The sequence below is a fragment of the Tamandua tetradactyla genome, chromosome 15 (assembly GCF_023851605.1).
Source record: "Tamandua tetradactyla isolate mTamTet1 chromosome 15, mTamTet1.pri, whole genome shotgun sequence".
In the NCBI taxonomy this organism is placed as follows: domain Eukaryota; kingdom Metazoa; phylum Chordata; class Mammalia; order Pilosa; family Myrmecophagidae; genus Tamandua; species Tamandua tetradactyla.
This window is the reverse complement of record NC_135341.1, coordinates 59,877,378-59,896,937: the sequence shown is the minus strand read 5'-3', so window position 1 is coordinate 59,896,937 and position 19,560 is coordinate 59,877,378. Positions and strand designations below refer to the sequence as shown.

Here is a 19,560-nt window from a genome sequence, read left to right as displayed (position 1 = left end):
TACGTGGACTCTGATGGCCACTTTTCTTTTGTTCAAGAGATAATACTTCTCTTGAAATACATATTATAACCAAAGCCTAAGACTGCCTAAGTTTGTCTTTAGTACAAAGCAATATTAATGTTTATGAAAATGCATGATTATTCACATACACAATCAGGATTTATTACAGAATACCTCTATATACCTAGCTCCCTAAAATTTTATGTATAATATTCATCAGTATTCAAAAATTTTGTTTAATCCGTCACAGCATGTACTTTTCTATTACTCAAGTTCAAGCTTCCCTGTTGATGAAATAACAGCTAAATATCTGTATTAGTATAGTATAGTCAGAGATTATATTCAGTATCCAAATAGTATACATTCTTTTTTATAAAAGGATAAAACAGAAACATAGGTACTTACACAAAGTAGCCCACCGAAGAGGAGAACATATATTATTATTATTATTTTTTTATTAATTAACAGAAAAAGAAATTAACCCAACATTTAGAAATCATACCATTCATATATTATTTTTTAATGGTGAAGAATGTCATACCTTGAAATACTTAGTCTTTGGAGATCTCTGCTCTTCAGATTGCCTTCCTTAGACAGGTCCTGTCATTTGTTAAAAAAAAAAAAAAAGAAAAGAAAAAGTTGTAATTGTCACATTCTATTTATTCTCAGCAGTTTATTACCAGAAACATTTTTCAGCTTTTAAACAATGCATTTATAATTGTAGATCACAAAGTTATATTTTATATTCAAATATAGTGAAGTTTCTCCTACTGATATATATTACTAAATTACTTCCAATTAAAGACAATACTTTTTCTTTTAAAAATAAAACTGTTTTAATAAAAAAGGACTCGAGTATCACAATGTATTTCTGAAGTCACTTAAAAAGTGGTAAAAAAAATTTTTAATTACTGCTTGCTCAAGGTACAGCTGAGGAAATTCTACGAGAAAATGAACTGATTTCTGGTATTATTATATTTGGTGTATCTGGTATTATTATTTAAAAATACCCCAAATTTAACAGGTCACAGTTTAAAGGAGCAACATAAGTTTCCTCCTTCCACACAGGTAACAAAATGACTTTCTATGAATTGTAACTCACCATTTGCAAGGACTTCATAAATTCCTTGTATAATTTTAAATTTTAGTAGTTTAGGTTGTAGATATAAAGAACCTTCAAAAGATATTTAAAAGTGGACTTAATATGTTTAAGACAATTCTGTAACACACTTATTTGCTATGCAGTCTCATTTAAGGATCTGTAAACAAAATGACTATTTTGTAGTATGATTATGCTACTGATTCAAGTGGCCACTATCAGCTAAGATAAAACTTAATTTGACTACTTCTTCTTACATAATCGAAGTATGTTTTAAACTGAAAGATATAAAAACTGCACAAAGACTTTATGAATACTGAACTTAGGGAAGTAAAACAAAAAATGCTTTGCATTATGAGCTAAACCATTTGGGGATCTTTGGTTTTTCAGAAAATACCAATGAAATACTGTAGAATTTAGCCATTAAACTGCATCTCTGGGAGCACTATCAAGAGGGTAAAGCAAACTGGCTCGTGAGTCAGGGGAAATTGGACCACCAGTAAGTAAACATTGGACATTTTTCTTTCCTATTGTCCACAGAAAATAAAAGAATCAGATCAGGTCATTTTCAGTTTCCTCGTCTCATTAACTTTAAAAAATTATTATTAGTGTATATTTAGCCATACTATGTACAATAGAAATCTTCATTTTAAAAGCCAAAGATTCAAAAATATCTGAGTTTGGTCTTCCTAACAATTCAGAGAATCTAAGGTAAATCAGCATTAAGCTCAAAAGGATTTGTCTTTAAATTTATTAAAGACCTTGTTAGGGGACAGTCATCAGCTTGCCATGATCTAATGGTAGCAACTGATTTGTGTGCCAACATATCTACAGAACATGAGTGTCATATGATATGGCATACGTGGGGCTGCAAGGCCATACAATCTTGGAAAACAGTGTTCAAGTTGAAAAGATTCCTATAGTCAGTTCTCAGAATTCTTTAATATACAACATTGCATTGTGAATCTCTAAGTGGGATAATATGAGAGACATCCATTTTACTGATCCAGTGTTTTTTATCTTTAACTTTGGCCCAAAAATCTGTGCTTTTTTGGTTTTATTTTGTTTTCAGAAGAGCAACTGAATATAAATGACTAGAATATTGGAGGATATCTAATTTGCTAAGTCTAAAAGATCTATAGTGGAAATGACCCTTGGAACCTTGCTCTCACTAATACCAAATACTAATCAACAGTTCACTAACTAAAATCTGTAAAATAAAACCAGCAAAGTCCCCACCACTATTATGTCCATGAAGGATGCTAATAAAGATATTTTAGACGGTGTGATAAAATGTTCCACAGAAAGTACCATCTTAAATATTTGTAAATAAAATAAACAGAATTATTCATGTGAACATAAATTCCTCTTCTTAGCATGCTGATTCGCATATTCAAGAGGATTCTGATCAGCAATACCACTGAAACAAGATTTAAAAGTACATGTCCATAAAATAAAGACGTCAACTTGGAACTGATACTAAGCATTTTTCTCTTCCTGTTCCTTGTTGATTTCTTTATATTATATAGAAACACGGTTTACTTCACATCCCTCCCTCAGCCTAAAAATAAATTCATTAGAAGCTGGGGACCATGCCTAAATCTTTTTTAATAGCTCCTCCTTATCTCATCTTCAATCCTTATAGTCTCTTCAGGTTCAATTTCCTCATCAGTAAAAGAAAAAAAGATTTCTAGTTTCTTTTTCCTCTTAAAGTCTGTTTCTGTGATTTATGATAGATGAATTAAACGAAAAGGAAATTTATTCACTAGCACCATCTAGTGGAAAAAGTAACTAACTGAAACTGCAAACAAATACACACACCCATAGACAACACAACTGCGTGAACATGCATGAGCACGCACACATACTCGTAAAAACACCATTTTTCTAGATTACCCTAATACATTTTTTGAAAAACTTTCACTTACTGAATATACTATGTACTAAGCACTTATACTCTTTCTAGTATCTAATCAACTTCATAAAAAAAGTTGCCTTTTTTACAGAAAACAAGTACAAAACTGTTAAATGACCTTCCTAATGTTAAATAGCTAGTAAGCAAAACCACAATTATGAAGCAGGATTTTATGATTCTAAAGCCAGTACTCTTACTCATGGTACTAATTCCTAATCTTGAAATGAAAATCCATTATGTATAAAAAAAACCAAGTGATTTCATTTCTAGTAGAATGCATAAGCTGATAAATTATATTTCAGAGCTTCAGGGTGCAAATCTTCCCTTACACACACATCTTTTTAAAGAGGTGACTCAGTGGCTAAGGTCTTCTGGGACAGGATGCTGGAAGCTTTGAAGAATTGTGGAGTGTGTCTACAGGTTTAAAGATGGAAAAATCAACATCAGATATCAAGTAGAAAATAAAGCATTTTGGCTAGAACAGAACTGACAGTAATTTTTATGTTTCCTCTTTATCAGGGCTGGGGGCTCCAAAGCAAGTTTTCATTGTCCTGTTCAGAGGATTCATTTGGCCACAGCCAATACAGAATGCTATATATTTCTTAATGCCTGGCTCATTCTAATGTTGTGGTCACCAGTAAAAAAAGACTACATTTAGAAGAGAGAACTGTCAGCTCCATCCAAGAACATGTAGGCTTCAGAGGCAGAGTCCTGGCTGTCCATCAGAAAGTTTGGGAAGCGGTTCCTCTTTCAAGTGGAACTTTCCATACATTCCATAATATACATTCCTATGGCATCCCACAGAAACCTGGGATTGGAGACACACCTCTCTGTAGTGCTAGAATTTTCTACCGGGCAAAACAGTTGTGCTGAGAAACAGTTATACAACCAGTTTCCTTATTTTGAAATATATGAATGTCCACAGAGGCTATTAAAATATATAATGGCTATCTGAATCCAGACTACTAAGATTTCCCATTCCTGTGACAACCATTTTAAATTTTGCATTTGGTACATGGCTTTCAGATTTCCCTGATTCTTTATCATTTCCCCTTTTTATCCTCAGTACTATCTATCATGATATCGAAAGCTATATATCCAAGCTTGTTAGAAACAAATGTAAAATACCAGTAAATAGACTCTTGGTGAGGACCTTACATTTGTGTTTTAGTGGATGGCTTTAGGCTGACCACATTTTTGCAGTTCAAAAGACTTTCTTCCCTTCCCAATTTCCTGTATTTTCAGTTGTCTGCTGATAGTTAAGGCTGCCCAAAATGTTCTAGACTTCTGAATAAGAAGTGGGCTCAAATTATGTTTTTTTTAAGAATTCTAAAAATCAAGTTGTTTCTGTGATATACAGATTAATCAAATTATCAAACTTGAGTTTTCTTTAAACTTTACAGAGAAAAAAATTAAGAAAACTGAAGGAAAGGGAGTTTTGAAAAAACAATTATAGAATATTAATCAACTGCCAAGCTTTTTTAAGCAACAAAATTACACTATTCTGAAATCATTAAAAGGATGCAGTTTATCACATTTTAGCAAAATCATTAAAAGATAAACATGATTTTTCAGTGACTGAGAACATTCCCTTTCTATTTAGGTAGCAGCAAGTTATGTCAACTTTGATTTAGTACTTAGTTATAAATCCTACATATGAAGCACACAGGATTCTGAATTTCTCAATAGGTTTATTATACCATTTGTTTGGATTTTTGTAGCTCTATTTTCAGATCATTACATTCTTTCCTTATCAGTTCCAGTTCCTGTTCCAATCCACGGATCTTCAAGTCACAGCTCAATTTTTCCACCTCCCAGTTAGATGAAGGGGGATTTAAATTCCTCATCACTGCAAAAAGGATGGACATCAAAATTATTATCTCTGCTTTCTGTGCTGGTTGCAACCCCAAAAATGTTATGCTGGTAAAATACAAAATAATAGAACAGCTAATATGTAGCATGCACAATAAGTAATTTTAAAAACAGTAATTACTTTCAAAGATTTGTGCTAATGAGAATAAGAAATTCAGAATGTATTAATTACCTCCATTCCCCATTTTCTATTTAAGTTAAAGTACAAATTTGCCAGTCTGGAAATCAAGCATATTACAGATCAATAATCTCCTATTTTACATATGTCAAGTTACAACAGTGATAAAAATAATAAATTGAGGCTAAGTAAGCTAATTACTCCACCTCGTTTCTTCAGAGAGTATTTGGTTTGACCATAGGACCTCGAATACTGAATAGTCAAAAGTTTTATTCATAAACATTCCAAAGTAGAAACTAAGTACAACTGGAATATTGTCTTATCCTTGACTTCGAATATAATAATACTCAGTGCCTTAATCTCTCTCTCTTGAAAAAGCCTACCCACCCTGAGAATTTGAGCGAACTCAATTCCTACAAAAAGGTCTCTCAGGGGCCTACTTTCCTATTCTCATGGGAACAGGCTAATGACCATATCCCCAGGTTTAACTTTCCATACCGGCATTCATCTGCATATTATAACAACCTTCGGGAAGAAAAAGATAAGGGAAAAAAAAAAGTAAATGTAACTATCCTATGGCCATGTATCTAATGGTGGGCAAAGTTCAGTAGGAAAGGAAAACCAGGGCACACCTGTGCAAAAAAGGTTTCTCACATTCCTCTTCTACTTCATTACAAACTAGCCCTGAATTAAAAACAATCATATTTTCTCTAGGAAATGTGCAATTTATATCTAAGGAAAAATTAAAAGGAGTTCGTACTTTGTGAGAGCACAAGAGAGAAATTAACTTAAGCCTAAGAAATAAAATAAGGCCCTAGCAAAAAGTTATAGAAAACTGATCATGTATAAAATACATAAATGGAAAAATGATTGTTAGAATACTTATAACAAGTAAACAGCATACCCTGCTGAGTTTCCACTTCTGTCCTTAGCTGGAGGAGTTCTACTTCTTTAGACTGTAGTTGTTCATTCAACACTTTCAAAGATTCAGAGTTGTCTTTATTCTATTTAAGTATGGAAAATGCCAAATTACATTCAATAAAATCTATAGGTTGGTATTATATATTAATTTTCAGGTACATATCGAAAAAACTCATTCTACACTTTAAAAGTAAGGTGGGAAAATGAACTCAATTTCTCAGTAATCTCTTTTCCTTTTTCTAATTTAGTATATATTTCACTTAATGGCTTTTATTTTTTGTTTCAACAGTGACAAATTTCTCATGTCATGATTTTTCAAAACAAGTTAGTGTTGTTAGATGTAATTAAGACCTAAGCATCATTATATATCAACTGTTTATTTTGTATATAAATGTTACAATGTTATTAAAAATTTCCATTTTTTCCTTGAGCATCTATATTTTAAATTTTATCTTATTAATGTAAATCTTTAACCTCTTATTTCTAATTGTAAAGCTCTTTACAGGGAAAACTCATTTGCAATATATAGGTGATACTCTTTTCTAACCAACTTACCATTTTATCCAGTTTGCTCTTCAAATTATCTCTATCAATGCAGACCTCTCTATATGCATGATAGGCCTTATTTACTTGTTTTCGTCCCACAGAACTTGTTTCTTCATCTAACTGAGCTCCTATAAGCTATAAAAATCAGAAGAGGACACTTAAAAGGATATTTTGCATTAAAGAAATGTCAGTGACCTGATGGTGCCATATCTGTCTTCAGTTGTAATGCAAGAAAAAAAAGCCCAGGCTATTAATTAAATGAACATTTTACTTCCATACAATTATAATTTATACTACTAAGAAAATAGAAAATTAAGAAAGCAGACTATTTTCAAAAGCCTTCCATGTCTTTGCTCAATCAGTATTTTATACTTTATAGCACGTTTTAGAACATATTTGTAATACAAAAATAAGCAAGATATGAGCTCTAAAATGTTGCCTCCTTTTACTCTATCATAGTGTCACAAATTCATTTACTCATCATTAAAGCAAAAAGAATCATATGAATGTAAAGAAATTATGTTTATAATTGACTCTCCTTCCCCATACCTTCCTCAAATGAATCGAACTCTAAAGTCTTATCCCCAAGTTTCTTTAACAGAATAATCCATTTCCTTCCAAATGCTAAGAATCCACTCCCTTTATCCTTTGTGCAAGAAACTGTTTGTCAACTATGAACAAACTGATCTAACCTGAAAAAAATATAAACTAAGCTAAGGTAACACTTTAAAACTCAAAAAAAAAAAAAACAGCAATGAGGAAGCTTTTCCAATATACAAAACCAGCTAGAGCAGATGATTTATTTATATTGAATTAGCTAAGCTTTCTTATATATCCTAAAACATTTACAGTGTCAAATTTCTGTATGGAAAGGTAATCAGAAGACATTAATTTAGTTGTTAAAAGCATAAACTGCTATTATATGTACACTCAAGGACAAAAGAGAACATTGAAATAAAGCGATGTGTCCTAGTAAACTTTCAGTCTAGAGAGACATTATTAAACAGAACAGCGTTCCCAAGTTTTCTTCTTTGATGCTAAATTTCCCTTGTTGCTACGTCACTTACTTTTGTACAGATGTTAACATTCTAAATAAAATATATACACAGCTATAAGCATAAAGGGATCTGAAAAAAGAGGAAAGGAAATATCTGGATTATATCCCTTTCAAATTCTTAAATCCTTTCTACAGATGTTCACACCAAACAGGATATATTAAAGACACCTTGATAAATACAATATAGCCAGTTTTGAGATAAGCAGTGAGTTATCCTTGGAAATTCAATGTAATTATGGAAAAGAACAGAAAAAATATTTCAAATGTTTTGAATTATTCTTTATCTCTTAGAACATAATGAAGGTAAAAAATATACCTTTTCTTCCAAAAATCTTAATCTCTTTTTTAAGAAAGAGTTCTCTTTTTCTGAATCCTTAAGTCTTTTTTTTATATCTTCATATGCAGTGACAAGGGCAAAATGTGAAGCAACAGACTCATCTCCTGAATATATTGAGACTGGAGTCACTGTGTCTCTCTTATGGGCTTTTTCATGATTCAAAATGCAGATATCATCTTCTACCAGTTCATCCATGACAGCTATTTAAAAGAAAAAAAAACTAGGAATACAAATGTTTCACTGAATAAATGAGTATAAAAAAGATATATTTAAATAAAATTTAACATTGGTACAATTTTTAAAAGCTCCTGTTTCTTTTAGAGGAAGTATAGCAAGTGATTAAAAGCATGGACTCTAGCATCTCAGACTGCCTGGATTCAAATCCAAGCTCTACCACTTAGTATCTGTGTGATTTTGGGCAAGTTACTTACCTCTCTGCCTTGTTCTTCTCATTTACAAAATACAAGAAGTAATAACTACCTCATAGGGTTATTAATAATAGAGCTGACATTGATGAAGCATTTAAAACCATAATCTAAACTCTTATTATCAAGTTTTGTAACTTACTAATAAAGTTATATTTAATGAAAAGTAAAATTTTCATTAAAAAGATCAAATATTTTAAACAGTTTATATCCATATATTTCTCCTTCATAAACATTTTCTTTCTTAGACAGGAGTGGCAAGTTTCATAGGTTCTCAAATGATAAATTTTTTAAAAACTCTGATATAATTCATTACAATATACTACAAGAATTCCTTAAAACATTTTCAGTATAAAATACTAAATACAGCATTCTAAACAAAGACTGTTGATGAAATTTCATGTATCTTAGATGAATAATTACGGAAAGTTTTGTTTATATTTAGTACCCCTTGCATTAGATAGAAATAACATTTGATTGCTTACTAGTATAACTCACTGTTCAAGAACTTAATAGATGAGGAAACTGAGGTAGAATGAATTTAAGTATTTTCCCAAAGTAACATAGTACATACAGAGCTGAATGGTATAAACAGACCATTTAACTACAGATTAGGTTTTATATATATAGTACTAAAATAAAATATAAAAAAAATTATGAAACTGCACAACACAGTGAACCCTAAGTTAAACCACGGGCTACAATTTGAATTACAACTATAAAAATGTGCTTCCATCAACTGTATCAAATAGATCACACCAATGCAAGGTGTTAGTGTGGCACATGGGAATCCTGTATTTTATGAATGATTGGTCTACAAACCTACAACTTCTCTAATTAAAAAAAAAAAAAAAAGGAATGAACTCTACTACCTACCTAAAGAGTATCTCAAACAATGTCAGACAGTTATAACCACAATTAACTTTTACTGCTACACATGCAAGCTACTTGTCCTAATGAAGAAGAAAGAGTTAAAGAGTTTTATTCCACTAAAGAGGTTTCCTTTTCCCTTTTGGATTCCACTTTATTCAAAAATTGCAAATATCATTCTAATCATACTGCAGATGGTCAAAACCCTCATATTTCCTTTAAAAAAGTATGGGCTATTTGAAGACTCCCACGAAGATAGAGAAATGAGGAGCAGGGCTTATTCTTCCACCAAAAAAACACTTAAAGGACAGGCAGAAACCATCCAGAGCACCTGTTCTGGAGCTCAAGAGTATCTCATACAACATCCAGGGAAGAGTAGATGGAGAAACAGAGAAATTGTAGGAGTGACTCACTTGGCGGTGGCTCCCAGTGCCCACCCCAACCCGTGGAGGCAAGTACCTTCTGGTAGGCCCAGTTCCTGTCCAGCAGGATGCTGTAGACTGGGAGAATCAGGGAAGCCCTGCCAACCCCTGGGAACAGAAGAGACCGCAGCACAGTTCTGATCCAAATGCTGGCAAAATCTGACTTCTGGGTCCCAAAGCCTTGGCCTGTCCAGGCAGGTGCCCATGGTGCCACTGTATCTGCCGCCTCAGAAGCAGAGCTGACAGAGGTTTAAAAATACCACTCCTCTGTCAGGGATAGGGAATAGACTGCCAAAGTGCACCATCTGCTGGGCAGGCCTGGAAGTACAGTTTTGGGAAGCTGCTTTCCTGATCTTCTCCCTAGGGCCTTTTGGAATTGGACTGTGCCCCCGTGTGGATCCCTGGCCCTGATATAGCTGGGAAATACTGACAAAACAAGTGCCAAAGAAAAGTTTTAACACAAACCCAATCAACAAAATCCTAGACAAGTAAGGGAAACTGACATTCAGGATACTCTCATCAAGATAATAAAAGGGATGTTCCCAGCAAGGAGCCTAGTGTACACTTCAGGGGAGCATTCAAAAGTTAATGGTGGGATAGAGGCAGGATGGCAGCTTAGTGAGCTGTAGGATTTAGTTCGTCCTCCAGAGCAGCTAGTAAATAGTTAGGAATAGTATAGAATAACTGCTGGGGCCACATCAGTGACGGAACACACAGCATACACCAGTCTGGACAAGCTTGACTGTCTGTGACCCCACACACAACTGGAAGTCCCCCAAGCCGTGGAGGCCAGTGCCAGTCCCTCATGGGCACATTAGCCTGGTTCTCCGAGGCGAAAGGAAAGAGGCTTTACTAGCAGCAGGGGCTTAGCTCAACCAAGCCCAAATTGTGGAGTTAATTAACAAATTTTGACTACTGGAAATAGGCCCCTGGCTCAGATAAACCTGGAATAAGAGCTGAGATAAATGGGGCAGAGAGGGGGCAGGACTGATGGAAAAAAAAAAAAATACAGAGACTTTTTGGATCGGACAGCACAAAATACTTGAAAAGGGCTGGACCCTAAAAAAAGAATCTGGAGATACATAGAGCAACTTATCAACTTAAGCTCTTGATTAACAAACCCTTGGAAAGGAGGTTCTGCTCTGAAAAAGTTTTTTTTTTGCTTTGTTTCTACTACTTAACAGCTCATTAGACAGAACTCCAAAGCGTCTCAGGCTCCAGCTGTCCCAAGCAAGGGCATAATTAAGCTTGTCTGAGAGACAAAGTGGCTGGACAGTTGAAAGGAGTTAATTTCCTGGAGGCTGTGCCTTCTCCAGAAGAGGGGTGGGGCTCAGCTCAGTTCAAATCCTTTCCTCAAGAAATTCAGGCCCAAGGGACTGGAAAACTGTGAGCAATTAAAGCCAGCTTACAACCTCTCCTCTATCTCAACCATGCACTTAGCAGGGAGAGTCTACTGAAGTTAGGCACACATCACTTTATACTGGTAGGAAGCCATAGGCAGACAAGCACCACATACTGGGCAGGATAGGAAAAACAAAGATTCTAGAAGCTTCAAAGGAAAGTCTGTCAACCTGCTGGGTCTCACCTTCAGGGAAAACTGATGCAGGTGACTCTTTCCTCCTGAAAGGAGGCCAGTCTGGTCTGGGAAAATTTGACTGGGGTCTATAGTATCTGAGGAGATTCTCCTAAAAAAAAAAAAAGAGGCTCCATATAGACAGGGCAAGAAACAGAAAAACAAGAACTGAAAAATTCTGATCAATTAAACAAAACCTATGCTAGAGGTCTAGAATAAGTTGAACTGAATTCAAAGAATAGAGAACAAAGCCATCCAGCAAAAAAATCCTAGGTAAAAGTGGCAACCATCTCCAGAATAAGTTAATCAAGGAAATCAAATGCCTAGATGCCAGCATAAAAGTAATGAGTCATACCAGGAAAATCGAAGGTAGGGCCCAGTCACAGGAACAAACCAACAATTCAAATAAGATACAAGAGTTGAAACAACTAATTTAGGATGTTCAAACAGTCAGGGAAAATTTCATCAAAAATCAAATCAATAATGAGTTGAGGGAGGATATAAAGAAGCAATGGGTGAACAAAAAGAAGAAATTGAAAGTCTGAAGAAACAAATCACAGAACTTACACAAATGAAAGATACAATAGAAGAAATTTAAAAAACAATGAATATCTACAACAATAGATTTGAAGAGGCAGAAGAAAGGATTAGTGAACTGGAGGACTGGACATCTGAAATTTGACACACAAAATAAAATGCAGGGAAAATAATGGAAAAATAGGAGCAGGGTATCAGGGAATTGAGTGACAAAATGAAGCACACAAATATACATGTTGTGGGTGTCCCAGCAGGAAAAGAGAAGGGAAAAGGAGGAGAAAGACTAATAGAGGAAGTTATCACTGAAAACTTCCCATCTTTAATGAAAGCCATAAAAATCACAGATCAAAGAAGTGCAGCATACCCCAAACAGAACAGATCCAAATAGACATACTCCAAGACACTTACTAATCAGACTGTCAGATGTCAAAGAGAAAGAGACAGTTTTGAAAGCAGTAAGAGAAAAGCAATCTATCAGATACAAGGGAAGCCCAATAAATCTATGTGTGGATTTCTCAGCAGAAACCATTGAGGCAAGAAGGCAGTGGTATGATATATTTAAGATAATAAAAGAGAAAAACTGCCAACCAAGAATTCAATATCCAGCAAAACTGTCCTTCAAAAATGAGGGGGAAATTAAAACATTTTCAGATAATCATTGAGAGAATTTGTGAACAAGAGACTGGCTCTGCAAGAAATACTAAATAGAGCACTAGAGGCAGATAGGAAAAGACAGGAGAGAGAGCTATGGAGAAGAGTGTAGAAATGAAGACCGTCAGTAAAGGTAAAAAGAGAAAAAAAAATAGATATGACGTATAAAATCCAAAAGACAAAATGGCAGAAGAAAGTATTGCCTTTACAGTAATAACTATTAAATGTTAATGGATTAAAATCCCCAATCAAAAGACATAGACCAGCAGAATGGATTAAAAAACAGGACCCATCTATATGCTGTCTACAAGAGACTCACTTTAGACCCAAGGACAAACATAGGTTGAAAGTGAAAGGTTGGGAAAAGATATTTCACGCAAACAACAATCAGAAAAGAGCAGGAGTAGCTATATTAATATCCGACAAATTAGACTTCAAATGTAAAACAATTAAAAGAGACAAAGAAGGACATTATGTATTAATAAAAGGAACAATTCAAAGAAAAGACATAATAACCAAATATTTATGCACTGAGCCAGAGTGCTCCAAAATACATGAGGAAAACACTGAAAGGAGAAATAGACACCCCTACCATAATAGCTGGAGACATCAAGTCTCTGCTCTCATCAATAGATAGAACATCTAGACAGAGGATCAAAAAAGAAACAAAGAATTTGAATAATACAATAAACGAACTAGACTTGGACATTTACAGAACATTACACCCCACACCATCAGGATACACGTTTTTCTCAAGTGCTCATGAAGCATTCTCAAGGACACACCATATGCTGGGTCACAAAGCAAGTGTCAATAAATTTAAAAGACTGAAATCATACAAAACACTTTCTTGGATCATAAAGAAATGAAGTTAGAAATCAATACAGGCAGAGCCAGAAAATTCACAAAAATATGGAGGCTAAACAACACATTCTTAAACAACAGGGGGGCAAGAAATTACAAGAGAAATCAGTAAATACCTTGAGGCAAATGAAAATGAAAACACAACATACCAAAATTGATGGGATGCAGCAAAGGCAGTGCTAAGAGGGAAATTTACTGTGTTCAACGTCTATAACAAAAAAGGAAAAAAAAGTGGGCAGGCTACAGTGGCTCAGCAGGCAGAGTTCTCGCTTGCCATGCTGGAGACCTGGGTTCAATTCCTGGTGCCTACCTATGAAAAAAAAAAAAAAGAAAAAGCAGAAATCAAGGAATTAACTGTTCACTTGGAAGAACTAGAGAAAGAACAGCAGACTAACCCCAAAACAAGCAAAAGATAAGAAATAATGAAGATTAGAGCAGAAATAAATGAAATTGAGAACATGAAAACAACTGAGAAGATCAACAAAACTAGAAGTTGGTTCTTTGAGAAAATAAAGTTGATGGAGGCTTAGCAAGGTTGACAAAAAGAAAAAGAGGATGCAAATAAATAAAATCAGAAATAGAAGAGGAGACATAACCACTGACACCATAGAAATTCTCTCACTAAGAGAATACTATGCAGAAATTCTCTCACTGAGAGAATACTATGAAAAACTACATGCTAATATACTAGACAAGGTAGATGAAATGGACAACTTTCTAGAAAGGAACAAACAACCAACATCAACTCGAGAAGAAATAAAAGACCTTAACAAACCAATCACAAGTAAAAAGATTGAACCAGTCATCAAGAGGCTCCCACAAAAGATAAGTCCAGGACCAGATGGCTTCACGTGTGAATTCTACCAAGCATGCAAGAAAGAATTAGTACCAATCCTGCTCAAACTCTTCAAAAAAAGTTGAAGAAGAGGGGAGGTGTGCTGGTTTAAAAGGATGTATGCCCCCTAGAAAAGCCATGTTTTAATCAAAATCCCATTTCATAAAGGTAGAATAATCCCTATTCAATACTGTATGTTTGAAACTGTAATCAGATCATCTCCCTGTAAGATGTGATTTAGTCAAGATTGGTTGTTAAACTGGATTAGGTGACGACATGTCTCCACCCATTTGGGTGGGTCTTGATTGGTTTATTGGAGTCCTATAAAAGAGGAAACATTTTGGAGAATGGGAGATTCAGAGAGAGCAGCACCACAAAGCAGAAAGTCCACAATACAGCAACCTTTGGAGATGAAGAAGGAAAACACCTCCCGGGGAGCTTCATGAAACTGGAAGCCAGGAGAGAAAGCTAGCAGATGACGGCATGTTCACCATATGCCCTTCCAGCCGAGAGAGAAGCCCTGACCGTATTCACCATGTGCCTTCTCACTTGAAAGAGAAACCCTGAACTTCATCGGCCTTCTTGAACCAAGGTATCTTTTCCTGCCTTTGATTGGACATTTTCTCGGCTTTAGAACTGTAAACTAGCAACTTATTAAATTCCTCTTTTTAAAAGACATTCTGTTTCTGGTATATTGCATTCTAGCAGCTAGCAAACTAGAACAGGAGGCTACCTAACTCATTCTATGAAGCCAAGATCAACCTCCTTTTATCTAGGGTATGGACAGATTAGTAAAAACTATGGATAAAAATAAACAAATAGGGGGAACAAAGGTTAAAATAAATTGAGTAGACTGAAGTACTAATGGTCAGTGAGAGGGAGGGGCAAAGGGTATGGTATGTACGAATTTTTTCTTTTTTCTTTTCTATTTCTTTTGCTGGAGAGATGCAAATGTTAAAAAAAATGATCACGGTGATGAATACATAACTATGTGATGATATTGTGAGCCACTGATTCTATACCATGTATAGAATGGTTATATGTCGAGAATGTTTTTATGTTTGCTTAAGGTATACAATAAAAATAAAAAAAAAAAAAGATAAGAGGCCCAGATAGCAGCAAAAAAAAAAATTGCAAGCCATGCTAATTTAACCAGAAAATATGTTGGGAGGGATAAAGAATTTGGAACAATTAATCAAAAATGATCAAATCAATCTCCTAAACCAATTTAAACAGATGAAAAAAAATATGGCTAAAGAACTTGAAAGTATGAAAAGAAACACAACAAATTATGGTAATGAAAGGCACAACAGAAATATACTAGAGACACACAACAGCAGAGTAGAACAGGCAGAAGAATAACTGAATTAGAAGATACGACAATCAAAATCTTAAAGACAGAGGAACAAACAGTAAAGAGAATGGAAAAACTTGAGAAGAATCTCAGGGATTTGAATAAAGGCACAAAGCATGCAAACATCTGTGTCATGGGTGTCCCAGAAGGAGAAGAGAAGGAGAAGAAAGCATATTTGAGGAAAAAATGGCTGCAAATTTCTCAGCCCTTATGGAAGACTTAATTATACATGTCTAAGAAGCACAACATACTCCAAACAAAATAATCCTAAGACCTCCTCTGAGACATACCAGTCAGAATATCAGATCCGTGGGGATGGGGTATGGATTCTATGCAGAAGAAAAGGAAATGTCTTCATAGAGCTTGTGGTGGCGAAGGCATGCCTGTTTACTTAGGTTGGACTGTATAATGTACGAAAAAAACTGGTTAAAAATGAAAGAGAAACAAGCACTGGAGAAAGTGTGGAGAAAGAGAAGTACCTATTCACTGTTGGGAGGATAGCTGACAGGCATGGAAGGCAGTGTGGTTCCAAAGGAGGCTAGGGGTGGGGTTGCCATATGATCTTGCAACCCCACTGTTCGGTATATACCTGGAGGAGCTGAGAATGAGGACTCAGTGGCAATGGATGGAGGTGACCTAAGGGTGCAATGACTGAGGATTGGAAGGGGGAACTGTGGTGTTTACATACAACAGATTACTGAGCAACTGGAAGAAAGAATGAAGTTGTGAGACATGCAACTACATGAATAAACCTTAAGAACGGTATGTTGAATAAAATGTCAGAAACAAAAAGACAAATATTATCATGCCTCACTCATATGGATTAACTACAATATACAAACTCAGAGAACTGAAGTTGAGAGCATGGGTTATCAGATTAGAGCCTACTGCAAAGGTTTCTAGATTGTAAACTCTTACAGCAATCATACATACTCAGGAGTTGTAAATGATATTTCTAAATTCTGAAATACTGAGGTATTTGTACATAACTTGATCATTCCCTGAAACTTCTGGTATTTATGTGACACCTGAGACTCAGAATTAGAGCTCTGAAGCTATGAAAGTCAGCATTACTCCATATAGCAACTGATAAAAAAAAAGTTGAAAGAGTGATGAGACTTTGACTAGAGATATGAATGAAGCTGATCTGGATAGGACTAAGGTAAATCAGAATACTGGGTAAAGGATGATATGGCCCATATTTTCAAACTTCAACCTCTGTGCGAGATCAAAGGGAGATATGTTTAATTTATATTTTTGGTAGCACATTAACTAATTTAGCTTGTATGGTCAGTTTACTTGAACACTATAATTACATGGAATTTTGAATAGGGCATGAGCTCTTGTTGGTTTGTACAGGTTAGTGTGATGCCCGAAAATATCCCAGAGTAATTTGGGCAGAGAATAAAAAAGCATTTGCAAAGTTCTCTTGGAGGACTGGGGAGAAAGGAGGAAATATTCAACTTCCCCATCTGGGGAATTCCTGAAATTCTCTCAAGAAATGGGGACAACCAATTAAATAGGATAAGCCCTCAATCTTGGGGTTCTCCCCTATGAAGCTTATTCCTGCAAAGGAGAAGTTACTAAGAGTCACTCCCATAGAACCTCTTTTGTTGCTCAGATGTGGCCTTTCTTTCTAAGCCAACTTGGCAGGTGAACTTACTGCCCTTCCCCTATGTGGGACATGACTTCTGGGGGTGTAAATCTCCCTGGCACTGTGGGACAGGACTCCTGGGATGAGCCAGAACCTGGCATGAGGGGACTGAAAAAGCCTTCTTGACCAAAAGGGGGAAGAGAGAAATGAGACAAAAGAGTTTCAGTGAATGAAGAGATTTCAAACAGCACTGAGAGGTTACCTTGAAGGTTGTTCTTATGCATTGTATAGATATTCCTTTTTAGTTTATGGTGCATTGGAGTGGCTAGAGGGAAATACCTGAAACTGTTGAACTGAGTTCCAGTAGCCTTGATTCTTGAAGATGACTGTACAACTATACAGCTTTTATAATATGACCATGTGACTGTGAAAACCTTGTGTCTGATGTTCCTTTTATTCACGGTAGGAACAGATGAGTAAAGAAATAAGGATTTATTTTATTTATCCTTCCCTACCCTGGGAGGGATGAAGGGTAAAAGTTGAGCAGATCAAAATACTAGTGGTCAATAAGAGGGAGGGGTAAGAGGTATGGGAAGTGTGAGTTTTTTCTTTTTTCTTTTTATTTCTTTTTCAGGAGTGATACAAATGTTCTAAAAATGATCACTGTGGTGAATATACAACTATGTGATGATACTGTGAGCTACTGATTGCATACTATGGATGGATTGTATGTGTGTGAAGATTTCTCTATAAAAATATTAAAAAAAAAATACAGCAATCAAACATGTTGATACTGGCATAAGGACATACAGACCAATGGAACAGAACTGAAAGTCCAGAAACAGACCCACATATATATGTCCAATTCATTTCTGACAAAGAGATCAAGTACATGCAATATGGAGATACCTCAAGAAGTTAAATACAGAATTACTGTATGACTGCAATTTCACTCCTAGGTATATACCCAAAGAAACTTCCAACAGGGATTCAAACAGATACTGGTACAGCACTGTTCATAGCAATATTATTCACAATAGTCAAAATGTGGGAACAAACCAAATGTCTATCAGCAGATGTATGCATAAACAAAATGCGGTACATATTTGCAAAAGAATAGTATTTGCCTATGAAAAATAATGCATTTCTGAGACGTGGTGTAACATGGATGAACCTTGAAAACATTATGCTAAGTGAAATAAACAAGGCAGATGAGGACAAGTACTGCATGATTTTACTTACATGAACTATTACGACACAGCAAATTTGTCAAAAGAGAAAGTACATTAGAGTTTACAAGGGGTTTGAGGGAGGAGAACAGGAGGAGTTGTTTATTGCTGGGCATAGCATACAGATTTTGGAAATTTTTAAATGTTCTTTTTTTTAAAAGGAACCACAAGAGTAGGAACCCATGGGAAGCTTTATCAGTACCTTAGATTGAAGGGGCATTATAAAAATACTAGTCAAATGCATATTTTTAAACCAAAATGAATAGTTCAGACTGACTTTATATACCTGTTGCCTCATATTTAAAAGCACCAAAAAGTTACATATGTTCGTCTCTTTCTACATATAAGAAAGATAGTATTTGCACAAAAGAAACACCTTTTAAGTTTTATATAATTACTCTATATTTTTATTCTTTAGCCTGCAAATGAGTTGAAATGTACAAGAAATTGGCATGAAAAGTGCTTATCTGCCCTAAAAATTACATAAAAATTAGCCATATGCTAAAGCACATCAAAGAGATATTCACTAGCAGCACAGATATGTGTCAAGTTTAAAAAATAATTGTCATTAAAAATAATTGTCAGGCGGGCCACGGTGGCTCTCAACACAGAGTTCTTGCCTGCCACGCCAGAGACCCAGGTTCAATTCCCAGTGCCTGCCCATGCAAATAAATAAATAAATAAATAAAATTTGTATTTCAAGTTTTTGTAAATTTAAAATTTAATTTTTATCCCTGAAAAAATAAATAATATCACGTAAATATCAGAAATATCCCTGCTTATCATATTAGCTGTTCAAATCAGACTTCTAGAGGCTAAAAGCTGAAGAACAGGAACACTGTGTTTCTTAGGAAAGTAGCAAATAATACAAGGCAGATATCCCATTATATTTATTAGTATACTGAAATGAAAACTGGGTGTGCTAATTTCAAATTATTATGTACCCCCAGAAAAGCCATGTTTGAATCCTGATCCAATCTTGTGGGATCAGATCTACTGTTCAGGGTGGGAAACTTTGATTGGATTGTTTCCATGGAGATATGACACACCCTTCTTAGAGAAATCCTTCTTAGAAATTTACATAAGAAAAATATCACTGAAGACCTTTTGATTAGATTACTTCTATGGAGATGTGACACACCCAGCTGTGGACCCTTTGATTAGATGGAGATGTGCTCCACCCATTCAATGCAGGTCTTGATTAGTTTATACTAGAGTCCTTTAAGAAGTGAAACATTTTGGAGAAACCTCAGATACAGACACTCGGAGAACCGCTGCTTCAGAGCTGACAGAGACATGGACGTTTGGAGATGCCTGGAGTGCTGATCGAGAGAGCAGATG

General features: G+C 35.1%; 1 protein-coding gene across 2 annotated transcripts in view; it reads right to left on the bottom strand.

The window, feature by feature from the left end:
- The window catches only part of AZI2 (5-azacytidine induced 2), a 35,102-nt gene that overhangs the window by 10,693 nt on the left and 4,849 nt on the right, over positions 1–19,560 (bottom strand). For both annotated transcript variants that reach the window (XM_077129945.1, XM_077129944.1), the window contains exons 2-6: positions 7,845–8,065; positions 6,481–6,606; positions 5,909–6,008; positions 4,715–4,863; positions 542–600 (exon numbers count right to left, since the gene is read on the bottom strand). In XM_077129945.1, the coding sequence (XP_076986060.1) occupies positions 542–600; positions 4,715–4,863; positions 5,909–6,008; positions 6,481–6,606; positions 7,845–8,060 (650 nt within the window). In that variant the 5' untranslated portion in view covers positions 8,061–8,065. The remainder of the gene's footprint in view (positions 1–541; positions 601–4,714; positions 4,864–5,908; positions 6,009–6,480; positions 6,607–7,844; positions 8,066–19,560) is intronic.